This window comes from Bactrocera latifrons, unplaced genomic scaffold (genome assembly GCF_001853355.1).
Source record: "Bactrocera latifrons isolate USDA-ARS-PBARC rearing strain unplaced genomic scaffold, ASM185335v1 scaffold_82, whole genome shotgun sequence".
In the NCBI taxonomy this organism is placed as follows: Eukaryota; Metazoa; Arthropoda; class Insecta; order Diptera; family Tephritidae; genus Bactrocera; species Bactrocera latifrons.
In genome coordinates this window covers 107,001-126,671 of record NW_017537512.1, presented here as the reverse complement: position 1 = coordinate 126,671, position 19,671 = coordinate 107,001, and the positions used below count along the sequence as shown (strand labels likewise).

Sequence of the window (19,671 nt, the reverse complement as noted above, 5' to 3'; positions counted from 1 at the left end):
CTTAATTTTTTTAATTTAAATTTTTAAATTTTTTTTTTTACTTTTCCGCCATTTATTTAATAACCACTTGAAAATCCGGAAAAGTTGTAATTCATGCCATTCCAAGAAACAACAATAAAAAATTCGAAGTTCAAATAAAATACATAAATACTTTTCGATACGCGCCACAGGGATGCACTTGCAATGTTAGCTGGTACTACATGTACCAACATATGTATGTAAGTACGAGTATGTTCGTACTTGTATGTTCGTGCGTGCTTTCACTCTTATCAGGATAATTTTTATTTCTTCAACGCTTACTTAAACCGATATATTAGCTGTATTTGACGTAGAGCAACGTAGAACCGTGGACGACCGTAAGCCGAAGTGTGTCAACAGTTAACTGTCAGTTGTAGTAGTCGACTAATCAGCGGTGAGTCTCGCAACGTACGTTCTTAGGCGGTGCGATTGGCGTATCACAACATACACACATACCGAGTCATATACACACACAATAAAATGCAACAAAAAGTACCGACGGACAACTAAGGCGCTAATGTTGTTCAACGCTCGTACTAAAACGACTTAGTAATAATACTAATGATATAGCCTTAGCGAAATTGTTAAGGAAACTGTGATTACGAGCGACGACGGCAGCGGCGCTGGCGCTAGCGTTGAGCGCACGGTGACTGCGTGTTTGCAGGCGGCTGCAAAGCCGTGATCGTGCCGACGAAGCTGTGTGCGCGCGTGTGTGTTTGTGTGTGGTCAGTATCAACAGCAGCGGACAGCGCGCATTGGAGCCGCCATACACACATACACGTGCATATCCATATACATATTTATATGTGTACAGCCGGTGTAGTGCTGAGCATGTGTATGCAGGTATTATTGCCGCTGGTCGAAGTAAGTGTGAGAGTAAGCGAGTCTACAAGTAAATAAAAGGCACTTGGCGAAAGAGACGTCGCATGCCTTCGACTATACGACATACAAATGTGGCTGTGTTGTTGGCGTTTGACGACTCACGGCAGCGGTATCAGCCACCGTCTTCAATAATCAAAACCAATACAAAACCAGCAACAAAGCAAAAACAATAAATTCTACAGCGTCGAGTCACTTTAAAGACGCCAGCAAACACACACATACACGCATATCGACTTAATTGTTGATATGGATCTAGTGTAGGCTACTAAAACACACATGGCAGCGCAGTTCTACGCCTGTGCGCTCGCGTCTTTGTGTGCGTGTCGTATAGGCGTTCAGCGTACGCGATCGTGTCCGCTTGAGAAATTTCAGTGTCCATTTTTTCTCCTTTTTTATTTTAGGCAAATAGTTATTCGTCCGCCTATTAGGCTATATCCGTACACACCTTTGGGTACATTTAATATAGAAGTAAAGAGCCCCAACGCTTACCTACAAACACATCTCCATTTCAGCGCGTCGCGCTAACTTCTTATCACAGTGCGCTAATCATTATTAGCCTGTTTTATGATTATATTACATTTTTACACATATCAACAATTTAATATTAGCGCAAATTTTTGGGCACACATACATATGCATATTAACACAAACAATTATGTATGTATGTACATCTGTATACATGTATTTTTGCACGCCCACTGCTCGAGCGCCGAATTTTGATAAACAAGCCAGCATTGGCTGTGCATATGAGGACGGCTCGACGTGTCGGTGTGCGAATCTAAATAACAAAATTTGCGAGTTCCCCATTAGAGTGCCGATAATTCGAACGTAGACTGCCCACTCAGCCCATTTCGTACACTAACGAAATCTGCTACAACAACAACAAAAGGAATTGGGTACCATATACATATGTATAATTACTATGGTATAATTACTATGGAATACGCCACTTGTGAGTTTAAAAAAATATTCACAAATATTTCAAAATTTTTTTTAAAAGTTGTTTCGCTAATGTGTACATATGTATATTCTGAAATTTTTTTATTATTCTCCGAAAGAAAGCTCATATTTTTAGAAACATTTTGTTTAAAAATGTCAATATTTTTMAAAAAAAAAAAAAAAATGTTTCAAAATTCTTTCTAAATTTTTTTTTTCAAAACTTTTTTTTTTTTAATTTGTTTGCTAATATATTCCTATATTTGTAAATACTCACCGAAAGTATGATTAATTCTGTATAGCTCTSATATTTYTAGGTTTTTAATAATTAAAATTTTTTTCTGGAAATTTTTCTTTTTTCAACATTTTTTTTCAAAAATTTCATAAAAAATTTAAATTTTTTTCAATTGTTTTTTTTTCACTTCTTTTTTTTTAATTTTTGTTTTGAAATTTTTTTTTAAGTTTTCTGCAAATATTATATAATGTGTATTTTGAAAATTGTAAATATTCTCCGAAAGCATGATTAATTCTATAGAACTCTCATATTATATTTATAGTTTAGTTTTATTTGCTAGTCGTCTCTGATATAACCTCAAGCACTGCCAGGGGGTTTATTCATTTTTGAATTTCAAAAATCGATACATATGTACATACATACATAGGTACATAGTACATACTTATATTATATATCGGTTGTACAGTAAATATATTATATTTGTGCATATTCTCCGAAAATTTTAAGTTTATCCGGCATATAGTTTCGGAGCTTTGAGCGTATTTGGAAAACTTAAAAACGTTCTCTCGAAAGAGCAATGTCGGTGAGGAAATACATCCTACAATGACATCCTGGTGGTCGGAAAGTTGTCTAAAAATAATTGATTGATTTTGGAATCAATCGTTCTTTCACTTTTCTTATTCCCAATTGATCTTTCAAAATGGTTTTCATTGATTCTTCTGATATTCCAACGAAAGTCACTAAAGTTGTTGGTTTTCACAAAAAAAAAAAAAAAAAATCGACGACAGTCCACAAAACTTGTCAATAATAAAAATAATTATACAATCTAAGATCGCCACAAAATAGGTCCTTAGTGTTAAGTGCCTTCGCTTGAAATCTATTAAATTAAATTGGACGATCTCAGAAAAGTTTTGAGTATGATTGGCTCTAATTAACGGAACGAAACCACATTTCCCTTTATATATATACAAGAATAACCAAAAAACACGATAGCTTCCATAACTGATCTTTCTCCAAGAGCTCTAAAAGTCGTGCAAAAAAGTGAAGAAGCGAACTTAATTGAAATAGAAACTGGGAACAAAGGTTAAATTGAATTTTTTTAGAATTTGTACAGAAGTATGCTTTGAAAAAGATAACTAGACCTAAGTTTACTTTAATGATTAGATCAAAGGTGTAGATTTTGTTCCAGATTTAACCACGCTTAATTAAATCCTCTTTTTAAATGTCAAAAACTCCTCCACTGAAAAGCTTTTTGTAAAATTTGTATAGCTGATCTTAATCTTGAAAGTCTCGAAAATAGCCTCCAAATATTGCTGAGAATTCTTGAAAATCTTTAGAAAATATTAAAAACGTTAACTTCGGCTGTCTTACTTTTCGCTGGTGCATTTCTTATATCACATAAGGTAGATCTTTATCATGATTTTTAGATTGGTCAGTTTGTAAGACAGCGAAATGCTATAGACATCGGTAATTCCGAGAGAAGTGCAGCTTTTAGAAGAGAAAAAGATATGGCTCAATCGACCCAGTTCGTCTCATATCTACATAAAATGTCAAAGGCTTATCCAACCACTCTTGTGAACACTCGTCCGTACTGAAATTCGTGTTGTTGTCATTGTGGTTGCTCAGCTGGCAGCTCAACCACCAGCGAATTCGGCTCTTATCACTAGAAAGGGCCGCTAATTTTGGCTATACGCGTTTTTTATTCGCTTTCGTCGCATCTCTTTCCATCAATTTCGTACATATTTATTGTTTTTTATTTATTTATATATTGTTTTCGAAAATCTGCCATGCCATTTAAAAACGCATGATAACATGTAAATCAACATGTCCAATGAATTTTAGAATCTAGCAAAAAATCGTTAATCACTTATGTCCTAAATTATATACCAATCATCTTAGTACAGTTATGCAAAATTAATATGACCAAACAACATGATGAGTTGGAGCAAAGAAAACAAAAACAGAAAACGAAGAATCACTTGTAAGATGTTTACGGAAAGTTTCGCTTGACTGACGAGTTCTTACAAAAAAAGTATAATATTTCAGATTAGCTTTTGGAGATATTTGTCTGTTATTTTGGTGAAAATTACATTATTGTTATTAAAGGTCATCTCATTGATCTCATTTTTAAAGTAAATTCTCAAAGGTTGGCGCCGGTTGAATATAAAAGTTTTTATTTCTAATGCTAAAATGTAACCACAGACCACGAGTCGTTTGAATAATGCAAAAAATCTGTCGTCTTAGAAATTGTTCTGGTTTTACTATATATTGTTCAAGGCCGTATCATACGAGTAATCGCCTTTAGTACACTCTTAAGTTCAATAAAGAAAGGGTAAGCTCCAGTTTATTAAATGTTGAGTAGCTAAAGAGCAAAATGACACCCTTTCTCTGGTTAAAACCTATTATATACATATGTATATTAAGACCTATTCTGTAGCGATAGACCAACTGTTTTGGGAACCGCATTCCTGACAATTTAAACATACTCTTGTAAAGAAATCCCGGCTGATAAAACAGCCTTTAAACTCCTTCTAAAACCCCCATCTTATTCCGCTTACCCAATGATTTAACTCATTCAATGAACTTCTTGCACGGATCTGCCGTTATAGGACTCCTGCAGTGCTAAAAACTAGATAAAGAAATATCGGTAGCTTTTGAGAACTAACATATGCAATACGAAAGGCAGATTACATGAGAGACATTGCCAAGATATCTACAATATTTATTTCTATATTATTACATTAAACTGACGTTGAGTTCACTATACGGTTCAGGTTAGAATATTATCCCTAATATCTTAGCAAAAGCAAGCCTTGGCAAAGGTTTTTGTTAAAAAGCCACCACCAGGAATTAAATTACCGGTTGGAGTCTAAAATTGCATGGTTGAACTCACATTGCCACTCATTGAAATCACTCATATTGAGGCTTGGATAATATTCGGAAGAAAAATCTGCAGCCGTAACTGAAAGTGGGCATGAAGACCGTGGAGAGTCGATTCGGCGCCCTTCGCAGCAACTCAGTCTGACGTATGACGTATTTGTCGCATTTTACGTCGAGATCTTGAATTGAAAGCCTACAAAATACAGGTAGTGCAAGAACTGAAACCGCTTCACCTATCCAAGATAAGTTGCAAGAAGATCGGATTTTTTCAAGCAAATTTGGTTCAGCGGTGAGGTTCACTTCTGGCTCAATGGGTATGTAAACAAGCAAAATTATCGCATTTAGGGCGAAGAGCTGTTTTGTCGTTGGTGGGCCGGTAGAATCATTCAAAAAAAAAAAAAAAATGATGCCGATGAGAACGTAAACGTCAATGTCGTTATCGTGCCATGACAACCGGTCAATTGGCCACCAAGATCGAGTAATATCACTCCGTTTATATTTTTCCTGAGGGGATATTTAAAGTCTATCCATTTCGACTCGGGCCAAAGAATGTTCTTTCGAATGATAATAAACAGTCCCCATTAAATTTGAAGTTTCTGTGTTTTTTCTTAATAAAAAAAAAGTAGGGAAGCTCGTAATGGATCATCGAGTCAAATTTTTCGGAATTTTAGGAGATTTTGAAATAAAAAAACGATTTGGAACCACAAGTTCATAGACTACATATAATTCTTAGTTTAGTACCTGTTTGAAGTCACAAAAATAAGTAACGAAAGAAAATTTTATACACAGATATCTAGAAAAATTTGATATCGCCGTAACATCATATATATTTACGCAAAAGTTAAGAAATGATATCTAAATTATCTCACTGTGTAAAATTTTTTTCCTCGACGGTCAAAACAAAATAAATATGCATGTTTCTCGGTTTTCAAATCAACATATGTATATAAATACATAAAGCTCTTAGTAATAGTATTTATATTTATGTGTTGTTTTTGTTTTCAGTCTTAATCTTTTTTCGGGTATCTTTTTTACTAATATATTTTGTTGTTTATATAATGGTAGCGCTGAAATTGCCAAAAAATATTTAAGTGACAAATAAGCTCTCGTGTCTTTACATATGAAAATATATATAACTAAATATATATGTATGTACATACGTATACATATAAGTGTTTTTGTAATGAATCTCACCGAATGACTGGCACAATTTTTGATGAAACACATTTTAGGTAGATAATAGCCAGTATCTAGCAAACGATCTGCTACGTGCGATCAGTGCCGACGCTGTAATACTTTTGACACTTCACGCACATAAATATTTTTGTGCGGAGAAATGTGTTCACGCTCTCTCTTCGATGTTAAAAATCATTTAGAGTTCTTGAAGATTTTTTTTTTTGTTATAAATTTTTTTCTGGATTGTGGTTTTTTGATCTTCTGCGAATATTTCGGAAATTCTTAAGAAAGTGTAAGTTTTCACTTACGTTCGTTGGTTTTTTGGTAGTAAGTAAGAAAATGTAATATTTAATTTGTAAATTAATAGAAATATTGAGGCAAAAGCTGTGTAGGTCAGTTTTGTTTTAAAATAGATCAGGCTGACGGGGCTAACCAAGTGAACTTTTTTCGAACATATGTATAACACTTTAATAGTTAGTTTAGATTTTCACTTCTGTTCGATAAGATTTACGGTATATGGAAAACCATCGTTTAGTATTACAATCGTTGAAAATTAATTGAAGATTTTTGGCACATGATCCTTGAAGATAGGGTTTTATAAGCAACCATTGACTAATAGAAAACTAGTCTCTAACTAGTCAAAACCGTAGATGGAATTATTTATAAAATTTTGTCCAAATTTGGGGAGTTTTAAGCCTGGAACAATAAAAAAAAAAATCGGATGGTCCTTACAGTAATATCTAGCTTGTAGGACATAAAAAAAATATATATTGATTTTATTACCAGAACTAGTTAGGAAACTAGACCTCAATTAGTACTAATCATACCATGATTTGTCTGAAATAGTTCCTAGTTTTTAAGATATCTTTATGATATTTTTACAATACCTTTTTTTACCAGGAAGTTTCCGATAACGAACTACTACAAACTTATATATCATAAAACAAATTATTCAGATCGGACCACTATAGCATAGGGCCTCCATTCAAACTGACCGTATAACATGAAGATAAAGATCCTTATATAGACTTTTATCCTATAAGAAATATATACATCTATGAAGGCCATTATAGTTTCGGGGAATGTGTTTTCTTGTTTATAATTCATTTGCTTTGAAGAACTAAATTTTACTTTATTTCCAACTAATTACTTAATTAGTGTGCGACTGGTCTCCAACTAGGCAGCTACTAGCAAAATGTATTTTATTCATTTCTCCATTTTCTTTACTAGAAAGTTACATGCATATTGTATATAGTTTCACTTTATTTATGATAAATTTAAACTGGTTACGAAAATAGGCCTCAACTAGTTCGAAGACACTGTTAAGATTTTTGATATTTGTTTTAATTTTTGTTAACGATTTTTAAGTAGTTAATGTTAATTTGTAAGTAGTTACCAAAGTAGTCCTCAACTAGTTCGTAACCTCTGATCAGCTTATTTTTGTACTTGTTAACGAAATATGTGTTGATTTTGTTTAAGTTATTTAATTTTCAACTAGTTACCAAACCAGTTTACAACTAGTCCGCAACCTCTGAGAAGCGTTTCAAGTTTTTTTCAAAATTCGTTAACACGATATGCATTGATTTCGTTTTGATCGCACAATTTTTAACTAGTTACCAAACTAGTCCTCAACTAGTTTAAAACCATCAAGAAGCGTGTAAAGCATTTTTGCTAATTTTTGTAAAATTTAGTTCAAATTTCGATTAATTGTTAATCTCATAATTTGTAACTAGTTACTGAACTAGACCGAAGCAAGTCAATTGATTATATTTTATTGCTCTGCTTTACAAGTCAACTTAAATTACTGCGTTTTATGTTCATACTTCAAAATCAAATATAATGCACGTATCTAACTACACTTGATGACACATTGCCCACTCAAACAAACATACACACATATGTACATATGTACATACATATATACACATGCAGTGTAAGCTAATTAGCCCATTTGGAGTGTTACAATTGCCAAAGGTGGATGAAATGTAGGTGTGTGAATGTCCAACAGCTGCTATTCTAATCAATTTGCGCAAACATATTGACAATTTATATATGTATGTGTGTGCATTTGCATATGCGAATTTGTCAATAACCGCCAGCTCATCGCAACCATTGCGCTACGTTTCGGCAATATTTCATTCGGCAATTATTATTTCTGGTTATATTTGTTTGTTGTCGTTGTTGTAATTTCTATGTAATCACACTTGAAATGCTGCTTTGCTTTGCACACTTTTTGTATGTTTTGCTCGATTTTCGCTAATTTTATGGTCATCGGCAACACAAAAGCGTAATCGAGCGCTGTGAACAGCCACAAGCACACAAACACACACGCATATACGCATACAACCATCTGCGCAAAGTGTGCGAAACGTGGTGCGCAATGAGTGGTGTCACCGATGTTGATGAGTGATGTTGGCGTTGGCGGTGGTGTGCCTGCGGTTGTGTTTGTGGCTGCGACTCTACTTTATTGTTGTCGGCCCGTTTGTACTTTGACCGGGCTGAAGCATCGCTATTCAAAGCTGTGACGAAACGAAAAATTGAACTTTGCTTCCTTTCGTACGCGTCGTCACCGCACAAATGATTGAAAGCATGACTGTGCATGTGTGTTCTTGTTTGTATTTCTTTCGTTATTAAATATTTACTGTTTTTCTATAATTTATTGGATTTTGCACCAATTCGCAATTGAACATAGGCGAAGGTGTGTGCTGCTGTCGCTTCGTTGTTGTTATTGTTGTTGCGTGCAGTTTGCAAACGATCGCAGATTTTTGAGCGGAATTCTTGAGCAAGGCATGTTTTCATAGCTGCAACATTGGCCCACAGAGGACAGTCCAGTTGTAGGTGCGAACACAAAAACAAACGAATATACATATAAGCAAAAAAATAACAACAAAAACAAAATTAAAATAAAAAAAGTTAAATAAAAAAAAAAAAATAAAACATATGTAACACAATTTTGTTGATGTTGCGCATACCGATCTTGTATGGTGTCTGCTGCCACTTACTGGTTCAGCTGTGGTATTACATGTACGCAGGCATTTCACCGGTTGCTATGCTTGCATGCCTCCAACGTCCGTCTATCTTGGTGTGACGTTGTCGGACTTTGTGGTCGGGCAACACCGCCTTACACGCTGCACAGCACATGCGTCGAGAATGCAAAATATGGCAAATGAAGTGATTGCGTCTGCATGCCAATGTAAGTACAGGGTGGTACAACTGCTGATTGGCTTTTGAGTCATCGGTTTTTTTCTGGTGTAATCATGAAGTGAATTACTCACCGGAATAATTCAGAAGTTATTTACAAAATACAGAAAATTATTTTTTGAGAGCAATTTTTTGCGTTTTGCGTTTGGAATGAGAATTTTATATAAAGGTGAGGTTACGTGCTTTGGTATATTACAGGGAGAGATCTAAACTTTCAGGTCACTTTCGAGTAAGTGTTGAAGTCTCTAAACCTCATTGTATAATATTTGTATAATATTTTGAAAAAATATTTTAAGAATGAAATTGTCTAAAGATTCCATTTCCATATATTGAAATTGAAAATTAATGTATTGAAATTGAAAATTGTTGATATTTTACGGTTTTTTCTAATTGCACGTAGTCTACAATAAGGCGTCCAATACCAAAATAACGCGAACCTAATTCAAATTTGACCCTTTTGTATAATTAAAATATACTCTACATTTTGGCGTACACACAAAAAATTCAGTTTAGCGAAGTTTCGCACCATATAATTGCATAATAATGAAATATACTTAGCTTACGAAAAAGCACTTAATGCGAAGAACGTAATTCAATTTAGAAATTAAAAGTAGTCTACATTTAGGCGTACAAATGAAAAAGTTTAGTGAAGTCACACACCATTGTTGTAGAGAACCCAAATATACTAGTTTAGAAACAAGCGCCTAATATACTCTAGCAGCATAAAAGATTTAGCCTACAAAAGACTGAGCTGCCATATCTTGGTAATTTTACCTTCTGCGAACCAGAAGACTTAGCCGAAACTAATATTAGTCGTTTGAACAAATCTGTGACACGCTCAAAAATGTTTGCCGATCTGTAAGGCTCTTATGATCTAGTATATAAGAGGTTATGTATAGATACCTCAACGACACGATGTTCTAAGCTGTCCATTTGTGGAGCTTCTTATCATCGACCCTTTAACCTAAACTAAGTTAATTTAATCTAATGAATGGATCTAAAAAATGAATAAAATCCGGAAAAGCACGAAATTAACTGAAAGTACTGGAGGAGACAACTCAGCCGAAGCCGAAGGTGGGTATACGTGTTTTGGCTTAAAAAGGAACATGTTTGAAGGCAAAAATTAAGATTAATACAAGTTAGGTTAGGCTAGTATGGTAAGCCAGTGAGCCAAGAATAGACAAATTTTGGCACTTTACGATACCAGATGGAGTTCACTTACTAGGTCCATGAGGAATAGTCAACCTTTAGGATACCTGCGATTGACTTGAATTTTAACAGACTCTGTGGCCTTACTACCGATACCTCCTCCAGTGTATAATACCGACCGGGAACCCCAGATGCTTACAGCGTATTCTTGCTAATGGATTTTATCTTTTTTTAGAACCGAAGTATATTTTATTTTCAAGAAAAGGTACTTGTAATTTTTATTAATACATCTCACTGGTTGATACCTATGTTCGATAATGTCAGCCATAGGTTCGAAATCGATATTCAGGGTTTTGAGAAGTTGTGAAACCAATTTCGAGCATTTCAAGATGAGAATTGATGTATGTTGTGACTGATTTATATACGTATAAAGTAAAATAAAGAGAAAAAACTATTCTTGCATTAAATGGAAATTTTTATTTCGCTTAGATCTATTTTAGGTTAAATATTACCCGATTTGTTCGATAACTTGTTGCCAATTTGAAGAATTACAAAATGCCACTCTCACAGAAACCCTGCTGTTGTTGTAGAAGCAGTTCTTCAGAGTTGATAGTCCTTGACCGGATAAAAAATCCGGGTCTGTTCCAGTTACGTAGACCCGACTGTGCGGAACGGCTCACAGAAACTCTCGTTCTTCTTGGACAAAACTGCGAATAATGATTTCAGCAATCTTCTTTCGAAGCGAATGGTATTATCAACAGAAAGCATAACATTTAATTGTGAATTTGTGTTATATGGAAGTAGGCGTGGTTATAATCCGATTGAGGATATATCAAATATATAAAGATATCAAGGGAATATTATATTAAAAAAATATACATCTAATTGCTTAGTTACAGCACTAATAAATTTTCGCTTAACGGTATTTTGTGGGCGTGGCAATTGTCCGATTTGGTTCATCTTCAATACTAAGAGCATCTACATATCTCAATTTTTGTTGGATTTGCAGATTGCATATGAACGGACTGACGGACAGATTTCAACTCGTCTCGTCAACTTGATCATTTATAGACATATGTATGTATATATAACCCTATATCTATCTCACTTAGTTTTAGGTGATACAACCGTTAGGTGAGCAAAACTATTATACTCTGTAGCAACACGCTGCAAGTGTATAAAAACAAATCAATATCCATATGAACCACCCTTTCTATTTATGCCTACAATTGCATGTGCAATCTCAAAACAACAACATTCACGGATATGTTTACAAAGAAATAACATGATTCACACAATGGGACGCGACTAATCGTTCACACCACTGCCGTATGCAATAATCGCCGTAGCGCACAAGGCAACAATGTGTTTCTTAATTTATAAAATTGCATACGTAAATAAATGTTTAGTTTTCACTAAAATTATTAAATAAATTGTATCAGAACACGCTATAATTAAAAGAATCAATGCATGTCACATTGCCGATGGAATAATTATGGCTGATGATTCAACTGGCGTTGCTATCAGTCAACCGCTTTTTTCTTCAAATTCAGCACGTACTGAATACTAAAATAAAGAAATTTTATAGTTTGAATAAAATAAGAAACAACCCTTAACTTCGGTTGCAGCGAAGGTAGATACCCTTCACAAATAAAAAAAGTTTTCGTACAAGAGCTTGAGTTTGATAGGTCAGTTTGTATGGCATCTATATGTTATAGTGGAGCGATCTGAACAATACCCTCGACGATCAAAGCCTTTTATTGAATAATGATCTATACCAAACTTTGTGAAGATATCTTGTTGAAGAAAAAAGTTTTCCACATAAAAGCTCGATTGTGATCGGCCAGTTTGTATGGCAGCTATATGTTACAGTGGCCGATCTGAATAATTTACTCGAGAATGTAGCGTTGCCTTTTATAATAATCTATGCCACATTTTGTGAAGATATCGTATTAAACAAAAAAGTTTTCCATACAAGAGCTCGATTTTCAGCGTTCAGTTTGTATGGCAGCTATAAGCTACAGTGGGTCGATCTGGAAAATTTATTCGAAGATTTTAGCATTTCTTTAGACAATTATTTATGCCAAATTTTGTGAAGATATCTCGTCTAATAGAAAAGTTATCCATACAAGAACTTGATTTTGATCGATTAGTTTATATGGCAGCTATATGATACATATATTGGGCCGATCTCCATAATTACGCTGTAAAATAATTTATGCCAAATTTCGTGAAGATATCTTGTCAAATAGAAAAGTTATCCATACAAGAACTTGATTTTGATCGGTTAGTTTGTATGACAGCTATTGATAACGCGCGTTCCGATAAATGAGCAGCTTCTTGGGTAAAAAGCTACCTGTGCAAAATTTCTGTTCAATATTTCACAAACTGAGTGACTAATTCGAATATATAGAGACAGACGAAGATGACTAAATCGACTCGGTTCGCTATTTTATAGGTTTGATGTATCCTGCCAGGTGTCACAAACTTCATAGCAAACTTAATATACCCTATTCAGGGTATAAAAATTTAATGAAATACGTCTCAATCGCTATTGAAGGTTTTCCTGATTGATCTATTAATGAGCGTTGCTCGCGCTAAACGAACGCCTCATCGCCTATAAATACACAAACAACAAATCGCTATTTTGTTGTCTATTAGAATTCATTACTGTACCGTTTTATAGCAATCAATATTATTGCTAAATAATGTGTATAGTCTAGATTAATAAATAGAAATGAATATTTTGCATGTCACACACCCACACATTCCAGATTATTATACGATTGCGGCCTACAACCGAGGCGCCCTTGCACCACAGCTCTACTGGGCGCTAGCTTTCGCGCCCACATACAGCAACCACAGCACACTTGTCTATGGTGAAAATACGATAATCATTGTCCGGTTGCTGCTCGGGGTTATCGCAGTGCCACCTCGTCTATGAAGGCGCACACTGATTCTTTTGTTGTTCAACCACTTGTCGAGACGCGAGCAACTCACAGTCGGATTATATAGTAGTATATATATTATAAATAAATATATTTATATTTTAACTATACTATATATATTTTTTTATGAAAGTAAACACCGAAATCTTCAGGCAAACAAACCGTAAATAAATACTCAATACTTTTTTTTAGGAATCAATAGATAATATTATCAATAAATAAGTATAAATACCACAGGAAACATGGGTGTGGCGAAATCTGTATTTACGTAGCTTTAGTGGGAGTTGATTGTCAAACAAAAGGAGATAAATTACTGTCACTTTTGTGATAAGCAGTGTCGCGCCGAAATCGCATGCGAAAACAAATGGAATTTTCTGTTTACTATACAGGGTAATTTGATCCTTTTTATTATTAGCAAAGTTCAATAAACGCCGCGATGTCTCATGGGCGTTAATAACCCGGATGCTTGATCGTGGTTCAAAAACCAATAGTTGTCGGCTCATAATTCCGCCATCTTTTTACGAACAGCTTCGCGCAAACGACGCATAACACTTAAATAGTATTCCTCGTTGACAATTTGGCCGGTCGGAAGGAATTCGAAGTACACCACAAGTCGAAAATCGAAGAAAACTGATAACATATCTTTGATTTTTTACTTATTTTGACGAGGTTTTTTCGGCTTCGCCATGATATCGTCTGTTTCCAGCTCATAAGCGTTGATCCGAGACTCATCGCCAGCAATAATACGTTTCATGACATCCTGGTAGTCTTGCTATGGTAGGTAGTAGACTTATGTTAAAGATCAGGCTGGCTGTAACGCTTAAATAGCACAGCCTCGAACGGAACTTACAGATGCCTGACGTGTAATAGTCTTATTAGCTTAATGGGGACTATGCAAATGCGGACCTGCCATTCCCTATACTCGTTGTCCAAAATATGGGCTAAATCAAAAATTATGCAACACCAGAAGAGTCCGCCTCTCACGAAAAAAGCTAAAAAGAATACAGCGCTCTTCGAGAACTAAGGCAACTAGCACAAAGGCGGGCGCTAAGCTTGGTCTAGGTCCAAAAACTGCCACTAGCACTGGAGCTGCAGCTAATCCAGTTATATCAAGGCAACAATATCAGCGGCAGCCAAGCCAAGTAACATAAATAACCCTACCAAGCGGGAGTTGAAAGTAGATGCCAAAACTAAGGTTGTTTATAGTGCATCTGCCACAGAATGACCTATCTTTAAGTCATTGATCCAGAGAAAGCAACGTACGCGGAGAAGCGTCGTGCGGCCTACCTGTTCAGAAAGGTACAACTACAAACTCCAACCAATGAGGAGTCTACAAAGGAGCTCCATGAAATCATTGATTAGATTGGGTCTTTTCAAAGTCTTAGAAATTAAGTGATCGAACAAGTGACGATATCTGAGTTCAAAACTTCAACAACTTAGTCTGCCTTAATGGAGTTCAATAAGTAGATGATTCAAAAAGAGATAACTGGTTTTAAATTTCTGCGATATATTTATGAAAAGTTCTAGATCAAGGGTTTATATGCTGTGCACTTTTAATTAAAAAGGTAAGTTACATATTATGGATCACAGTAAACTTAGAACGAGTTTTTTATCCTACTCAAATGTCAATAATTGGAAGGAGTATTTGAAAAATATCCGAAGCTCACAAAATATTATATGACAGAGTTCTACTACGTAAAGTCACATTTATTTCAGATCATATACGTGAGGATAGCGCAAAAGCAAATTACTCGACTACCTATGTAGCTTGAATGGATTCGGATAATGAGGTGGTAAAATCAAACGTTTTCTCCGAAATCAAGGAAGAGCATTTTTTAACACAGATGTTCGAAGACTTAAGCCGATTTTTAGTGATAAAGCTTCTATTGAAGTTGTAAATATAATAATGCGTCGATTAGGAACATCTCAAAGGACACTACAACAATAATGGCAAAAACACCTAGTAATGCGAAAGAAGAGTATTAATTTAACTCAATGAAATAAAATCATTATGAATGAGATACGAGATATTCATCGTCAAACACTAATGCGGATTAGGGTGAATCAAAAAAAAAATTTTTTTTTTGTTTAGTACTCTGAAAAATAGGCTCTTAGGCACCTCTCAGAAAGCCTTCCAAAAACCTATGAGTTTCATCATTCATAATAATTTAGTTCATTGAGTTATAAAATTCAAAACAAATAAAAATTTTTTCCAAAAATGTTCAAACTTTAACTGTTAATATCTATTAAACGGTTGGGTTTACGAAAAAATCGTACAGACCTTTTTTGTAGAGCATACAATTTCCTACAAAATCTAAGGAACAAGATATTTTTTCAAGTAGTTGGAAGCGAGATATAAAGTTTTCTAAATGATAATAAGAAAAAATAGAAAATTGTAAATGGGAGGACGTTCCCGTTACAATTAAGAACTCATTCTTGGAGATGCTTCCTTAGAGGTGTCTAGGAACTTATTTTTCAGAGTACCAAATGAAAACAAAAAGAAATTTTTTTTGAATCACCCTAATATACATATGTACTTTTATATATTAATATATTCTTGGCTGTGTATATCATGTTTACATTTCCTATACTGAATTTCCCCATAGAAAAATGATTGGCGATAAGCGTAAAATATTATTTGCTGGATCACTAAGTTAAATAATGAGCCTGGCTTCCGGTGAGACAGCACAAAATCGCTTACTATTCACTTACATAAATATATTTATATACTCATTGTAATTAATACTTATTTAATTCACAAAAAAAGTGCTTACACATTTACAATGGAAATTTACTTAAACGACAATGAGTAAAATATTCATAAGAATACAATTTTTGCTTGCCCTTTTCCTGTCATCGGAAGTGATCTGATTTAACCTTTTACTAATATTTTGGCTACACTCGTTTGGGTTTAATTACTTTCCTCTCTTCACTTTCCTTACCTTGTATTAAATACCTTTTGATTTACATATTAACTAGTGGTCAAACGAGAGGCTCTAAACGGATTTAAGCAATTAAGGCGAGTTACGGCAGAAACCTGTTTCCGGTACCAATTTATGCCAGACTGTTAAATTTATCGGCTCTTAATTATTGTTGTTGCTGTAAGATCATATAATCCTTATATAAATATTTGAGGTGAGATTTGGTGGATTAACAATCAGTCTGCGAGGCAATATCAACAAAATTTGCTAAATCTACTTAAGCATATCTGTAGTGGAACTTTAACTTGTTGTTGTTGTAAGTCACTTTAATCTAAATGTTTAAAGTCAATACAAGTAAATATTAGTTTAGTCGTCTAAAACCAAATTTTTCAGAATTTGTAGAAATCGACTTAAGCATTTTATGATGTTAAAAGCCAAATAATTAAGATTTAAAGGTTTACGATCATCAACTAAGGTTCTAGATTTGCCACCAAATTTGTAATGCTCAATAGGAAATGTTGGATGTCCTATAAATATATATATTATATATTGGTAGTCGAAAAAGTCTTTTCGTATTTTGTCAATGGATGTCGTTGCAGTCGTATATGTATCTCCAGTGCTACCAATCACATTGTGTCATACCATATAGTGTTAGAAAGTTGAGATTTTAAGCTCGTGTAGCACAACAATGGTTCGCTCGCTTCCGTTCTGGAAATTTCGAAATTTCGATTTACACTGATGGAATAATGTCCCTAGCGGAAAAATGTGGTCGGCCAAAGTGATCTTTTTCAAAAGTCGTTACAAAATTTGTTATTGTTATTGTATAAAAAAATAGTGTGTGTTTGTTGTTGCAGCAAAATATTTTTCAAAAAATACCTATAATTTTGAAGGCCATAAGGCCATAAGATACGATTTCAGTCACTCAAAATTAATTCAAATCGGCTTTTCGAAATTTTCACAAATGGACTTATGCTTTTTTAATTCCATTCACCCATCTCTAGTATTAAAATATAATCATACGCGCCAAAAACAACAAACATTAGTTCAACTCTAAATTTCATTAAATCGACTTAAGCTTCGGCACTTGATAATTTTGTTGTTTTAAAATGTTTATGTGTTTTTACATTTAAGGTTATAAAATACGATTTAGCATATTGCAAGTTAAGTCAATCGAAATTTTTCAGAATTTTTCAAAATCGACTAACGTCATTTTAACTCAATTCGCTTACCACAAATCATAAAATATAAGTGCAAGCACTAAAAAAAATAACCAAAATTAGTTTAACTCAAAATTGTATAAAATCGACTTAAGCTTTAGCGGCAAAGTTTTTTTCTGTTGTTGTTGCAAAGCAGTTATTATAATATTTAAGATCATAAATCACGATTTTGAGACTCAACTCAAAATTGTATAAAATCGACTTAAGCTTTAGTGGTAAAATTTTTTGCTGATGTTGTTGGAATGCAGTTTTTATAATATTTAAGACCATAAAAGATGATTTTAACTACTTTTCATTAATTCAAAACAAATTTTCTCAGATATTTTTAAAAATCGACTTACACTATTTTAACGCTATTCACTCACCCCTGTCATTTGAATCGCCTTCCAAATTCTCCATTTTATTATTTACTTCTATATTAACTTCTTGTAAAAGTTCCTTTGGGTCCTTCATTTTTCCCCGTTTTGACCACAACGACAAATCAACAAAACGCCATTTTTCAGACAATTCCGCTCATATATTACTTAACTGTAAAGTACAAGAAGAAGAAACAGTTGTTATTTGACGATTAGGATTTTATGAGTGTAATTAGCAAATATGATACTTCAGTGAAAAATAAATATTGTAAAAATATATACATATGTATATGTATATATGTATTTACAACTATAAATATGTATATATGTGTCTGTACTAAATTGCTAATCGAAGCAATTTAATTGCGGGTGCATAAAACCAACCGATAGCCAACCCAGCCGACTGAAAGCGAGCCATTCAACTCAGGTGACAAGGTTATGAGCGCGCTGGGCCCTTACAACTAGGCGCAGTGGACACTGTCTTGCATAATTTCCTTTTTGTTTTTGTGCCTACTTTTATTTTACTTTTTCACTGTTTGTCTCATTTTCCTTACTTTTTCTTCAATGACATACGCAAATAGGAATTTTAAATCGTTTGCGATAATAATGAAATGGAAATTTCAGAAACCCCACACGGCGACGTACACAATAATTAATGCGACGGGATCAAAAAAGGTCTTAAGAATGGGTTACATGCATATGTATGTATGTACATATACGGCGGTCTTAGCAAGGTGTTACAAATGGATAAAAAACAATTACTCAATAAAAAGTTTATAAATATTTATATATTCGTTTGTAGCTAGGTATGTTTATGATCTAAAAAATTGTTCAAATAAATGTACATATATATGTAGATGTGTTAGCTTACATACGTATATAAATATATATAGACATATGCACAGTCGGAGTCAGAAAATTTACGAGTAGTGATTTTGGATACTTTAATACTAAAATATTACCAAAAAAAAGTCCCTCTCTGAGGTTCGTTAAAACAATTAAGACTTTGCGTATGGTAAAACGTCAACAAGAAATTCGGAAATTCTTGTATGCGGTATTTGAGGGCTAGCGCAGGTATCGCCCCGATTTTATCTATTTTAGATCCAATAAAACGCTGCTATCAGAAAAACACGCTCTCTGAATTTCATTACTAACAGGCGATCGAAGTACAGGTACTTTTTGCAAAAGCCTGTTTTTGTCAGATCACGTTTGAGTGGTGGGAAGTTGTCATGATATTTTTGTTCAGTATTGTTTGGCATTTAATTATCTAAAGACTTACGCCTGAAAACCGTTTACAAATAGTTCAACATTATTACAAAATTTCACGTGCTGTAAAGAATGTATTTCACCCGCTTCGCTCAACGTATGGTCTTCATAATCGGCCTACTGAGTGTACTATTCGCAACGCCATCGCCCATCTTGAGACCTAAAATTTATTATCGGATAATATTCGACAAAATAGACAACGTCCAGCACGCCAGAAAGATAATATAGCAGCCGTAACTGAGAGTGAAGACCGTGGACAGTCGTTCTGGCGCCGTTTGCAACAACTCGCACTGACTTTTGCAACGATTAGGCGCATTTTACATCGATATCTTAAACTCAACCATCCGAAGTGACATCGTTTCGCTATATGGTTCTTAAATAGTGATAACATAATACCATGATAACCCACTATTTGATGTCATAAATTGAAGCTTGTGATATTGTGATAATTGATACAGATTGATAATTTATTCGGGAACTTAAAAA

General features: G+C 34.2%; 1 protein-coding gene across 5 annotated transcripts in view; it reads right to left on the bottom strand.

Annotated features, from left to right (window-relative positions):
* Window positions 1-19,671, bottom strand: part of LOC108976989 (transcription factor HNF-4 homolog) — a 62,952-nt gene that overhangs the window by 25,389 nt on the left and 17,892 nt on the right. For all 5 annotated transcript variants that reach the window (XM_018946459.1, XM_018946460.1, XM_018946461.1 and 2 more), the window contains exon 2: window positions 17,929-18,091. In XM_018946459.1, the coding sequence (XP_018802004.1) occupies window positions 17,929-18,016 (88 nt within the window). In that variant the 5' untranslated portion in view covers window positions 18,017-18,091. The remainder of the gene's footprint in view (window positions 1-17,928; window positions 18,092-19,671) is intronic.